This window comes from Scylla paramamosain, chromosome 22 (assembly GCF_035594125.1).
Source record: "Scylla paramamosain isolate STU-SP2022 chromosome 22, ASM3559412v1, whole genome shotgun sequence".
Classification (NCBI taxonomy): Eukaryota; Metazoa; Arthropoda; class Malacostraca; order Decapoda; family Portunidae; genus Scylla; species Scylla paramamosain.
Window position 1 is genome coordinate 13,809,930 of NC_087172.1, and position 13,248 is coordinate 13,823,177.

General features: G+C 46.0%; 1 protein-coding gene across 1 annotated transcript in view; it reads left to right on the forward strand.

The window, feature by feature from the left end:
• Positions 1 to 12,617, forward strand: part of LOC135111604 (solute carrier family 2, facilitated glucose transporter member 1-like) — a 92,618-nt gene extending 80,001 nt beyond the window's left edge. Inside the window, 9 exon segments of the mRNA XM_064025095.1 lie at positions 341 to 439; positions 4,223 to 4,374; positions 4,552 to 4,792; positions 5,088 to 5,259; positions 6,048 to 6,235; positions 6,735 to 7,154; positions 7,671 to 7,815; positions 7,818 to 7,847; positions 7,850 to 12,617. Coding sequence (XP_063881165.1) covers positions 341 to 439; positions 4,223 to 4,374; positions 4,552 to 4,792; positions 5,088 to 5,259; positions 6,048 to 6,235; positions 6,735 to 7,154; positions 7,671 to 7,815; positions 7,818 to 7,847; positions 7,850 to 7,959 — 1,557 coding nt within the window. The 3' untranslated portion in view covers positions 7,960 to 12,617.
• The last annotated feature ends 631 nt before the right edge of the window (positions 12,618 to 13,248 follow it).

The following is a 13,248-nucleotide window of genomic DNA, read 5'->3' on the forward strand; positions in this document are numbered from 1 at the left end:
GTCTTCAGGTAACCTATTAATTGGTCTTACCTGGGACTGCTTTTTTTTCCTTCCTCCTCCTCCTCCTCCTCCTCCTCCTCTTTCCTCCTCCTCCACTTAGTATAAATTATTAATCTTATGCTGTTTTTTTTCTTCTTTTTTTTCTTTATCGTTCCATACCTTGATGTGTATTATTATTATTATTATTATTATTGTTGTTGTTATTTCTTGTTGATGTCTCCTTTTCCTGCTCCTCCTCCTCCTATTTCTCTTTCTTCTCCTTCATCAATATCATCAACATCATCATCATTTACCACCACCACCACCACCACCACTCATTCCTTCTCTCCTCACTCCTCAGGGTCTCAATGCCCGCCTCGCCTTCGCCATCTCCGCGGCAGCCTTCGGGTCGGCCTTCCAGCATGGCTACAACCTTGGCGTTATCAACAACCCGCAAACTGTAAGTACCCATGGAAAGACAGATAAGGAGATAGATAGATAGATAAGTAGATAGATGGATAGGTAGATCATTGGTAGATAAGGTTGATAAATTACTTAATACATACATAGTTACATAGATAGATGGATAGATAGATGGAAAGATAGATAGATAGACATAGGGTGGTAGATAGAGAAGTCTGATAGAAAGATTAGTAGATATTTAAACAGTTTCATAGATAGATTGGGAGATTGATAGATTGGTAGATGAATGGATTGGTAGCTAGATGAACGAACAGATAGATACACTGATAGATGAATACATAGATGGATAAATAAACAAATACATAGATACCTTTATTATTTTTACCGTAACTGATTATTCTATACCTTGATATTCATAACAGGTACAACGAAGCTCACACACACACACACACACACACACACACACACACACACACACACACACACACACACACACACACACACACACACATACACACACACACACACACACGCGAGGTGAAGCCATTCTAGTGTATTGTAATAGTCAAGAACACACAGACACACACACACACACACGCACACACACACACACACACACACACACACACACACCACCTCTATTCATTCTCCTGTAACTCTTCATCCTCAGTGCCAGGGACATATAAATAGTGCCAAGTGGGGTGCCATCATAAGGGACAGTGCCAGGGAGGGTAAGAGGGTCACGTGCTGGCATATGACACACACACACACACACACACACACATACACACTACGTATTAGATAAATGCAGGTCTGAAGTACAGTGTTGATGTAACCCTGAGAGCAACGCCTTTCATGTATGTGCAGGTGTGACTGCCCTGCCTTGAGAGAGAGAGAGAGAGAGAGAGAGAGAGAGAGAGAGAGATTTTTTTCCTTATGTCTATCTCAAAAATCAGAGAGAAATTCGGTACGTTTATTCTATTCATTCATTCATATAGTTAGTTAATTCGTCAATTGGCTAGTTAGCTTGTTAGTCAGTCAGTCAGTTAACCAGTTAGTCGGTCAGTCAGTTGGATAGTTAGTTTTCATTACAGCACTGTATGCGAAGCCCTTTAACTGTACACACAAGCAAATAAGGGCGTTCTGTCTCCCCCCTTTCCTTGCCACTTCGTCTCTTTTTGCTTGCACCACACGCCAAGCACACCACCACAGCACCACACACCACCACATCTTAACACCACACGCCAGCACACCTCACCACCACATACTATACCATATCATCATACCTCAGCATTTCAGCGCCCTCAGCATATCGTAATCAGCACTACATCAGCACCTCAGCAGTTATATAAAGTTTCCAGAATAGACGAAAGATTTGGCCATTCTCTCTCTCTCTCTCTCTCTCTCTCTCTCTCTCTCTCTCTCTCTCTCTCTCTCTCTCCCGGGTAACTAGATTTTGGCACCCATAGTTAGTTTGGTTGCCAGTTCAACCTATTTTGAGTTCTGAGTGATTTGGTGGATCTCTCTCTCTCTCTCTCTCTCTCTCTCTCTCTCTCTCTCTCTCTCTCTCTCTCTCTCTCTCTCTCTCCCCTGAAATCTTTACAACATGCTGTATTTCAGAGAGAGAGAGAGAGAGAGAGGTATCTACATTCTAAACACCCTTTTTTTTTTTCTTTCTGCTTAGGTTGTGTAAAAGTTTCCTTGAGTTTCGATGAGGGAAAAATACGTAACTGGATTTCTTCTTCTCCCCCCCACACCCCCACCTTGACAGCACACACACACACACACACACACACACACACACACACACACACATGACAGAATGAGATAACAGGAGCTAAATTTTGCTGATCACTGTAACTCCTTCACCTTCTCTCTTTCTTCCTCTTCTCCTCCTCCACCTCCTCTTCCTCAATTTTCTTCTCATCTTTCTCTCCTTTCCTCGTATCTTTTACATCCTTGCTTCATCTTTCGTTCACTCTTTTTATTTGTCAAGAGAGAGAGAGAGAGAGAGAGACGAGGGGAGGGATAGTGAGTGCGTGTGTCAGCTCCTGTCAAGCAATGAGATAACACTAAAAAGGAAGGAAGGAATGAAAAAAAAGAAGCAAGGAAGCAACAAAGTCAGAGAGCGCACGCAACAGAGGCACTTCACGTCAACCAGGAAGCGAGCGGTAGCGGGTTAGCTTAGGTTCACAATAGCGCACACTTTTTTAACCCCATTGAGAAGTAGGCGGCCCTCAAAGCGGCGCCTTTCCGCGTGGGTGCCTGCTGATCTGTCTGGGCGGCGTAGCTAAGACGGCCTTGCGGGAACTGGAAGAAAACGGGGGTAGAGAACGAAAAGTGACACCGTTGCTTGCGGAAACACTAGACCCATCAGACCATGCAGATCTACCCGACCCTGCGCACGTGATGGTACCCACGTGACGCGCGTTCCCTTGCGTCACGAGGGGCGGCGAGACAGCAGGGAGGGAGAGTCAGAGAGACAGTCATTTAAGTTTTGTATCATCGTTATTTTTAAAGGTCTTGTGGTTCTTGGCTGGCAACCTTTGTAGTGGCTGGGTGAGTGGTGTGACAGGGGAACGGGAGAGGAAGAGGGAGAGAGAGAGAGAGAGGGAGGGTGAGACCATACGAGAAGCGATCAAGGAGGAATGTAATTAGCATCGTGTATAAAGTTCTTTAGAAGTCACGATCTGATCCTTTTTTCCTCCCTTCTCTCCCGCTACACTTTCTGATTGCAGTTTTTTTTTTTTTTCAGTCTTCCTCCAATTCCTCCATTTACAACCACCGATATCAATTTTTCTTTCTTTTTTTCTTCTATAGCAGTTTTTTTCTTTTCCTTTCTTCTTTCCCTAATTTTCCTTTTTTTTTCTCTCTCTCTTTCCACCCGTTACATCCTCCGATAGCAGTTTTCCCCTTTATTCTTCCCTGCGCTTCCTAATTTTCCCCTTTCTTTCTCCCTTCCCTCCCTAAACACTCTCCTGGCAGACTGCGGCAAGCTCCCCAGTAACCCAGCCAGACATTTCCTCCTCGCCCAGCCCCGCAGCCAGCCAGCCAGCCAGCCAGCCGGTGGAGGGAGTGGGCAGGGAGAGGGGAGATTCCTGTCTTGAACCTGCGGCATAGTTTGGGGATTGTGGGAAATTTCCGAACGCACGCACACACACACACACACACACACACTCTCTCTCTCTCTCTCTCTCTCTCTCTCGTTCACTATTCCCTGGACTTTCCCTCTCGCCATCCGTCTCCCTGACCCTCTTCTCTCCTTCCTGCTCAGACATGCATCCGCTTTCATATTCTCGCCTTTTTTTCCTCCTTTCTCCTCGTCCTTTTCCTTCTTCCCTCTTTTCAATCACCAAGCGACCCAGAAAAAGAAAAAAGTCGTTTCCTGAATGTTTTGCGTGCGTAGTTTTGTATCTGTTCTCCTAATTCTCTTAACGTAAACAGGAAAGGAACAATACAATGAAGCAATTCTCTCAGTGTCACGAGGAACGCCTGGCTGGGAGTCGCCGGGGTGATATTGCCAAGGGAACAAGTGGAAGAGGTGTTTAGGGATTACTTTCGTGTTGCTGCTGATTTTTCTGTAGGCCGAGCTTGATTTATCTACAGATTTTTCTGGGTTTTCTCCTGATTTGTTTAAACTGCATCAGATTTCTCCTGAACTGCCCTGCGTAATAATGGTAGTAGTAGTAGTAGTAGTAGTAATAGTAATTGTAGTAGTAGTAGTAATTGTAGTAGTAGGTCAGAATAGGAGGGGAATGAATAAAAGGTTAGCCTGATGACCTGACCTCTGCACTACCCCGTGTCTCTCCTCCCCCCGCAGCTCATGGAGGAGTGGATCAACAGCACCTACTATGACCGCTACGATGAGCCCATGACGGAGCAGAAGATCACCTTCATCTTCTCCATCATCGTGTCCATCTACTGCGTGGGCGGCATGATTGGTGGCGCCCTCACCGGACTCTTCGCTGAGAGGTGCGTACGTGTGTGTGTGTGTGTGTGTGTGTGTGTGTGTGTTTGTAGCCTTAATAATGTTTAACTTCCCCTTGGCTGTCTGGAAACAAAACATTGCTATCATTTCACTTGTTATTATTCACCGTCACCGCCTTCGCCAGATACTGACCCCTCCTCCTCCTCCTGCCTCTCCTGCAGGTTAGGCCGTAAGGGCGGACTGCTCATCAACAACGCCTTCGCCATCGTCGCCGCCGTGCTCTTCGGGTTCTGCAAGATGGCTGGCTCCTACGAGATGCTGATCGCCGGCCGCTTCGTCATCGGCATCAACAACGGCCTCAACGCTGGTCTGTGCCCAATGTACCTGTCTGAGATCGCTCCCGTCAGCCTCCGCGGCGCCATCGGTACCGCCTACCAGCTGGTGCTCACCATCTCCATCCTGGTAAGTGGACGCTTCCTTAACACGGTTCAAAACACACAGGATGGAAGATAAAACTAAACTACATTGCTTTGCAAAGGTTAAGAAACAGTAACAGAGCTTTAGATACTTAATGTGCTATTTAATGATCTTTTTCACGTCATTTTGGTGAGAAGATAACAAATCATACGATAACTTAAAGATAATGTGTCTGTGTGCGTGTGTTCGTGTGTGTGTGCGTGTGTTCGTGTGTGTGTGTGTGTGTGTGCGTGCGTGCTGCAAGGACGTTCCAGTAACCACTTGTGTTCCTTCCTCCCAGATTTCTCAGATCATGGGCCTGGAGAACTTGCTTGGCACAGAGACTCTGTGGCCCATCGCCCTGGCCCTCACTGGTATCCCGGCCATCTTCCAGCTGCTCGCCCTGCCTGTCTGCCCCGAGTCACCCAAGTTCCTGCTCATCACCAAGGACAAGCCAATGGACGCCCAACGAGGTGAGTGTCTCCTGGCGGGTCTCCTTCACAAGTGCATCGTTCATACATTCACTCTTCTTCCCCATCAGGCACTGGTCTCAGTTTTCACGTCCTCTTTCCCCCGTGTACTTCCCCGTCACTCCCCCTGTAAAGCATCGTGGGAACAGATCAATAGGCTGTGTGAGGTCGTCGCGGGGATCAAACCCTGGCAGGATACTGAAGGAAATGAGAATTCGATACGGAACCAGTGAAGCCACGAGTGATCACCAAGACCTGTGTGAACTTTGGTGCCCAGACTCTTCTCACAGCAGCCCATCTGTTTTGACTCTTTCACTGCTATGCTCCTCCTTCATTACCTTTCAGAACTGTGTGGAAAAATGGATAGAATAGATATGATAGTTTAATTAATTAATGTAAAGAAAAAATAAGTTTCTGGTAAAGATGTAAATGATTATGAAAAAATAAGTTCTGCATTAGTTTCTTCTTCTTCTTCTTCTTCTTCTTCTTCTTGATAGGTACAGAGACCATAGCTTTAAGGAATGAATCCCCGTCCATCCTTTCTTCCTTCCTTCCTTCCTTCCTTCCTTCCTTCCTTCCTTCCTTCCTTCCTTCCCTTCTTCCTTCCTTCCCAGTCCCTTCCGTCCCCTGATGCACCCTTAGCCAGGCGTCATTTTAAGGGTTACCATGCGTCACCTGAACGACACCTACGGGAACACTCATTCCTGTAACCTGAACCTCCCTGTGTGTGTGGGTGCGAATGAGAGAGGGAAAGATAGACACTCCCTCACACCTTCTCGCTCTCCCCCCAGCTCTGACTTGGCTTCGCAACACCAACGACGTGCAGACAGAAATGGGTGAGATGCGTAACGAAGCCGAGGCCTCCAAGCTGGTCCCGTCCGTGTCCCTGCGTGAGATCACCATGAACCCCACCCTGCGCATCCCGCTCGTCATCTCCGTCATGATGATGGTGGCCCAGCAGCTCTCCGGCATCAACGCTGTAAGTGCCCGCCATCAATACTCAGAAACACTTTGCTCTCTCACTATGACTATTTCCAAAGGCCACAGAGATGAATAGCGAGGTTCTCAAGAGTGTTTTTCCTGTTAAAAATATAGAAATCTTGTTAATCTGTCACTAGAACCGTAAAAACACTTAAAAGTCCGTGTAAGTTCAGCTAGAGCCTTTTGAAAGTAGTCGAGGTGCAGGCATCAGTGTTTCAGAATATGGTCCTTAGTATTGAATTGTAACCCAACTTTGGTGTGTTAATGAGGTTTGCAAAGATGTTTTCATGATTTAAATGATATTTTAACAAGATCTTGGTATTATTCAAGGGTAAAACACTAATGAGAACCTGGCAAATCATCTGTGTGGTCTTTGATAACTGTCTTGATGAGAGAGCAAAGCGTTTCAAAATGTAGGCCTTAAGGTTACCTCTTTCAGCCTCAGCGTCATTCCAACAAGTGATGTGGATGCTGATGACTCCCTCGTTCTCCCTCAGGTCATCTTCTTCTCCACCGAGATCTACAAGTCCGCCGGCCTGACCACTGACGCCGCCCTGCAGGCCACCATTGCCATGGGCGCCATGAATGTGCTCATGACCTTCGCCTCCTTGGTTATGGTGGAGAAGTTCGGCCGCAAGACCCTCATGCTGGTTGGTCTGGGCGGCATGCTGGTGGACGTGTTCCTGCTCTTCATCTGCCTGCTGTACAAGGACTCCCACGTGACTGTCGGCTACCTCTCCATCTTCCTGGTCATCTTCTTCGTGGTCATGTTCGCAACTGGTCCAGGCTCCATCCCCTGGTTCTTCGTGACGGAGCTCTTCGCCCAGAACGCCCGCCCCACCGCCTCCTCCATCGCCGTGGCCGTCAACTGGACCGCTGCCTTCATCGTCGGCATCGGGTTCCTGCCACTCAAAGAGGTAAGGCGTTCTTGGATTTCAGTGGGCCCTATTCTAAAACTTCCGCTCCGCACCTCTACTGCTTCAAAGGCTCTAGTTGAAGCTACCCGGGTTTTTAAGATTTTTTTTTTTTTGTGGTTCTATTGACACATCAACACGATTTATATATTACTGCAAGTAGAAACAGTCCTGAAAACTTGGCTAATCATCTGTGTGGCCTTTGAAAATAGTCATGGTGAGAGAGCAAAGCGTTTCTGAATACAAGCCAGTGAACAGCAGTATTCAAGTATTCAGCACTCATTCTTAAAGGGGTGACTCTTCTTTGTAGGTTTAAAGTGCAAGACAAGCAGGATATCTTTTCATAATTTGATGTTTAGGATTAGATTAGATAAACCTTCACCTTTCCTCCCACAATTGACGAGGAACAATGATCAGTCAACCACACGAACAAGCCCCTGAAGAAGTGCCACAAATGCACCATCACCACCACCATCATTATCAGCAAACTAAACCTCTCCTCTCTCTCTCCCTCAACAGCTGATGGGACCCTTCGTGTTCATCATATTCGTGGTGCTGCTCATCCTGTTCATCATCTTCACGTGGTTCAAGGTTCCGGAGACCAAAGGACGCTCCATTGACGAGATCACCTCCATCTTCAAGCAGACAGCATACGGCGACAGCAGAGTCTGAGAGCCCCACACGACCCTCAGTTGAGTTTCCCTCCCCCTTGAAGAAAGCTGTGTTGTTGGTTCATTTACTCACCGCTGCTGTTGGTCTACATAGTGTTGCGGGCTACATAGGTGTTTCTGGGTGCCGGCGCGTGTAATGTTGCAGTGGGTGGCCGTGTAGCGCCTCTAGCCGCCCATACACCGCACTGCACCGCCGCGCCTCGCCAGTTTATCACGCTGATGTGTAAAAAACGTAAAGCAAAAGCTGATTTAATTGTGTGTGTATCTTTTGGCACTTTGATATGGTCAGTCTGAGCAACGCAGCGTGTTTGAGAAAGAGATGAGACCTTTCTTTTTAAGTGTCTTTATTATTATTATTATTATTATTATTGTTATTATTATTATTATTATTATCTGTCACGTACAATTTAATTGAAAACGACGATAACTTTCTTTTCTATCTTTTTTTATTACTATAATTTCGTCACGCATAGTTGAAATGAAAAGATGCGACCTTTCTTTTCTATCTCTTCTAGTTTCCGTCAAGTACGGTTAAGATTACAAATTCACAAAACAAAAAGGCTAAAAAAAAAAAAAATGGAGGCTGGGTCTAAGGGTATCGGTTCGCCCCGCCGCCTCCGTCATTATGAGAGATTCTCCTCCTTCTGACGCGGGAAATTCCTCCGTGAACCGCTACCGTGATAGGGAACAGTCGTAGATTTAATGATTTGAGATTCGTACACTATTCTTCCCCAATATGTTCTCTCCATCACGACCGCCTCTTTACTGTGTCTTGTTCCTTCACATTTCCCCAAGACCGCCTCCGTTGCTGCCTGCCATTGTGAGCAGCGCAACTCGTCTCCTTGTTTGCTAAATGTCGTGCCTGTGGTGTTGGTACTGAGCGCAGGCAGAGTGACTGACGCTCGACTTCCGCGGGTCTACGGTTTGCGGGAGTTAGTTTACCAAGTTACCAAAAGAGGAAGAGAAGTCAAAGTGAAGCAGGAGTGAGACAGGATTTGTTGACGCGTTGCCGTTCTGAGTTGATGAGATGAAGGCGAGTAAGGTGATGTTGCTTCCACGCTCAGAATTAAGAAGCTATTCGGGCTGTTTTGGGCACTTTTCTTTACGTGTGCGTTGCCAAAGAGAGGGAGAGAAGCGAGAATGAAGCGAGACCCAGACGCATTGCCGTGCTCCGAGTTGGTGGGGTGGAGAGACAGACAGAGATGCGGTTTGGCCACGTGTGTGTGTACGTATGCGTGTACGGTAAAATTTGTGGGGCGATGAGACCCCGATGTTTTGTATTAATCTCAGAGACACAAACGTAATGATTAGCCATGACCAAAAACTTCTGACAATATCTTGATGTAGAAAGAAGAAAAGTCACTCTGTCTAGATTTCATATTACGGATACTTCCTTCCTTCCTTCCTTCCTTCCTTCCTTGCTTGCTTCCTTCCTTCTTTTTCTTCACTTAACCATCCCTTCATTCCTTAGTGTTTCTGTTCCTTGCCTGCTTCCCATCCCCTTATCTTTCTTTCTTCCATCCCTCCACTCTTCCATCTGTCATCCCTTTCTTCCTTCCTTCTATCTATCGTCTCCTCTTAAAAGCGGGAGGAAGAGAGCTGTGTGGAGTGTATCGTGTCGTGTCGTAGGGTTAGTCTTGTTGCTGGTTCAGATATTTACAATAATCATATCATGTGATCGGTGTCTCTTTAAGTGTTGGTCTCGAAATGGTGTCAGAGAGATTTATGGAGGTCAGTCAGTCGTCGTGGCAGCATTGTGCAGTCGTGGCGCTGTGACAGGTGTGGCAATGAAGCTGTCATGCAGGTGGCAGGGGTAGGAGACCGCCACGGAAAGCAAGGTTAGAGAGTAAATAAGAATAAGCAAGTAACCTTCATCTCTAGTACAGACAATTTGCGTTTTCTCATCTCAGTTCACGTCATGATGTGTTGTTCCTCAGTTTTTCTGTATTAGTTCCGGCTCGCGAGTGTTCCCGGGATGTGTCAGGCCTTATTTATATTTGAGGATACATTCCCGGCGCCTCGCGGGTCGTGATGCGAGGAAGAGACGAGGAGAAAAGAAGCAATTGGTTGGCCCGTATTCCCAAACGTTTCGGCGTCTTATCTCGACTTGCTGCAGGCTCTGGTGGGAGTTACTAGGATTTTCAAGTGCAGTTTTCATAATACTAGCGATAGTTTAACAAGGATTATGCATCGCCAGTGGGAAATAAGATCAATGAGAACCCGAAGAATGATTTCTGTGACCTTTGAAAAGTCTTAGCGAGAGAACCAAGCGCTTCAGAATACGAGCCTTCCAGTAAAGCCAGACGACATGAGATGAGGAGAGAACGCGTGAGAGTTAGTCATTGTTTCCTCCACCCTTGTCTGAAGGGAAGACCAGCCAGCCCACCCTTACCCTTGCACTGAACACGGGAGCACATAAGTCAGCCATTGTATAAAGACCAAAGGAGAAAAATCAAATATGGTTTTTATATGTATACAGAAGCGATTCGATAATTATTTTTATATGTCTCACCGCTCCTCAGTACGCGTCCTCGTCCATTGCACTGAAGATATTATAGGAAAGTTTTATTTTCTACGTAGCCGCGGTAGGACGTCCTCAGTGTGTCAATGGACCAAGGAGGCAATGGATACTGATCGAGTGTAGCAGAAGCCTCCACGCCAAAAAGCACTCCAACATATACTTGAAATACTCTTAGACTTGTAACGAAAGGCTCTGCCCGATGCTTGAGGCTTAGAATGTACAGTCCAGGACACAAGTCTTGCACCGTGGCACACTCACTTCCATAGAGCTTAGCGTCTTTCTCGCGCCCCTGATTCCTCTGGTGAGCTTGGCATGTATCAGTAGTCAGGTTTTTGGTTATATAACACTGTCAGCATATCTGTTAGCATACCAGAGAGCTTCAGACTGAGAAAGGATACTAAACATAATGGGAGTGAAGGTGACGGGCTAAAGGACTTGTGGCGGTGACTGTACACCTGTAACTCTTTCCATAGACTCGTGTGACTGACTTAACTTGTGTCGCGTTTCATCAGTTCCTTGGATCTCAACAACTCAAGTTTTAATGGTATTGGTTCGCCTAACCGTATCACTTCATGAGTTTATAAGATGTGTTTATCAGGTGAAATTGTGCACTTTTATAATTGTTTTTAATCTTTGCCAAATTGAGAAGATGAATATTTTTTTTAGTGAATTGAGTGTAAGGGAAGGAAGAGATGAGAGTGGAGTGCGGTGTCAAGCTTCCACTGTGCTAAGGTGACAGGAACCTCTGTACTCTGTATGGTCTTGTGAACGTAACGCAGTTGTGTACACGCCTACTTCCTGCGTGTGTGTGTGTGTGTGTGTGTGTGTGTGTGTGTGTGCGTGCATGCTGTAGGTCACTCTTGTAGGTCAGGTCGTCTTGTGATGCCAAATGGGGTCGAATGTTCCGCAAAGGTGTCTTTTTTTATTTTTCTTCTTTTTTTCTTTTTTTTTTTTTTCTTTTTTTTATGCCATCGTTTGCAGGCGGGTTTAAGTGGCCTTGAGGCTTTGTTCTTCAGTTTAGTTTAGCTAGATATTCATTCCTATCTCTCTCTAGTCAAGTGTATTTACCAGTGAGGATGTGCCCCGCCCCTCGTCTCCGCGTCACTGCACCGCGACGTGAGACTCACAGTGACTGGTTCACTACCACTACTACCGTGTTTGTCATTGCCATCATGTGAACTTCAGTGTTGTCATTACTTAAGTAAAAATTATCTGTGTTGCCTAAAAAAAAAAAATCACTTTATGAAGTAATTTGTAATGTGGTGGACTTATTGATCTATCGTATGTATTTTGTTTTTCTCCTGTGGGAAGATGTTTTATATGATACACTGTAAAAGTTACCTTTATGAAGTATTGTACTTGATGCATGAGAGAACTGCCGGGACAGAAAGGGCTGCGTGTGTGGCTCAACCTGCCTGCCCGCCAGGCAGCGCTGCGTGGCCCGCAGAGCGACACCCCCACGCCATGGCCTCCACACACTCGAATACTATATAAATGTATAATGTATTGGGCGTGTGTTGGCCATGCTGGTGGGTCCAGCCTCCGTGCTGAGATTACGATGAGAAAAGTGTGTGTGTGTGTGTGTGTGTGTGTGTGTGTGTGTATGTGAGTGTGTCTGTGTGCGGCGATGAGTGGGAGTGGATTGCAGCATGTCTGCAGCCGCTGCCCCGCCTCCGCCAGCACACCGCCGCCGCAGCGGGCGCCCCACACCGCCACGCCCTCGCTGTGCCCGGTCTGGTATAGAGTTATTGGTTTTCTTTATCGGTTAGTGTTTAAATTACGTTAAGACACGTCAGCAGTTATGTTTATGTGGCATTGTTTGTACATAAGACAGATTGTATCATGTTCATAGTATTTTTATTAAAGTTAACACATTATTTTTCTGTTGAGGTATCAGAAGTGTAGTGTCGTGGGGGGCGTGGCGCCACCCTGGTCGCGCCCCCCGCTAAGTCTGGCTGTGTTCACATATACACTATTTTCATTGCTGTGTATGTAGTCACTTGTTTTGTATAAGCAGAAGACACAGTAAATGCATTATGCCAAGGCAAAGATGATGTATACTGTAGTGTTTCACCATGACCATTACTTCATCCTTTCATTAACTATCATTCACGTTAGTTTTATGGCTTTTTTTTTTTTTTAATGGGCAAAGTTTGAGGTATTTTAGTTTAGTTTATAAAGATGTAGTATATAACTATACATATATATTTCTAGCTGTCGCCCATCAACATCTTTTATGTAAAGTGATTGGAAGTAAAATAAAGTTAAATGTTATTCCATGTTTTACTTACAATGCATGTGTTGGAGGGGACAGGTGTGGGAGTAATAGGTGTGGAGAGGTACAGGCATGACTCGTGATCCTTTATTATTTAGAGCGGTGACAGCCAGGAGCACAGGTAACAAAACACCTAGGTATGTGGAATGCTCTCATGACGACCTCCTTGGCAACTCTCATCACTTGCCCACACCCAACACCGGGTCCCCATTCAGTCCCCTTTGTCCACACCTCGCATACTTGCCTAATCTGAGCACAATAGTCTGAGCGTCACACAGTTGTCAGCCTTGGTTCTTAAAACTCTCCCGATTTATTCCTCTCACGACATAACTAGACCACAATGTTGTTTACGGAGTCACTGGTTCGAATCCTGATTTCTTCATCTTCTCCTTTCGTTGTTTCCCTAGAGTGAGGGGTTGGCGCCATGTATGAGTCTCCTCCAGTTGTTTCTTTCCCTTGCATCTTCCTCTGTGACTCTCATCCTTTGTAGTTCTGACGCAATTCAATCCCTCCTCCCCACTCTGGTACTGGTTTGAATCCTGACCATCTCTTGTAAATACTCGTCCCTTCACGTATTGCAGATTAGTCTTAGCAGCTTCACGATTCTAAACTTACATTGGTACTCATCTT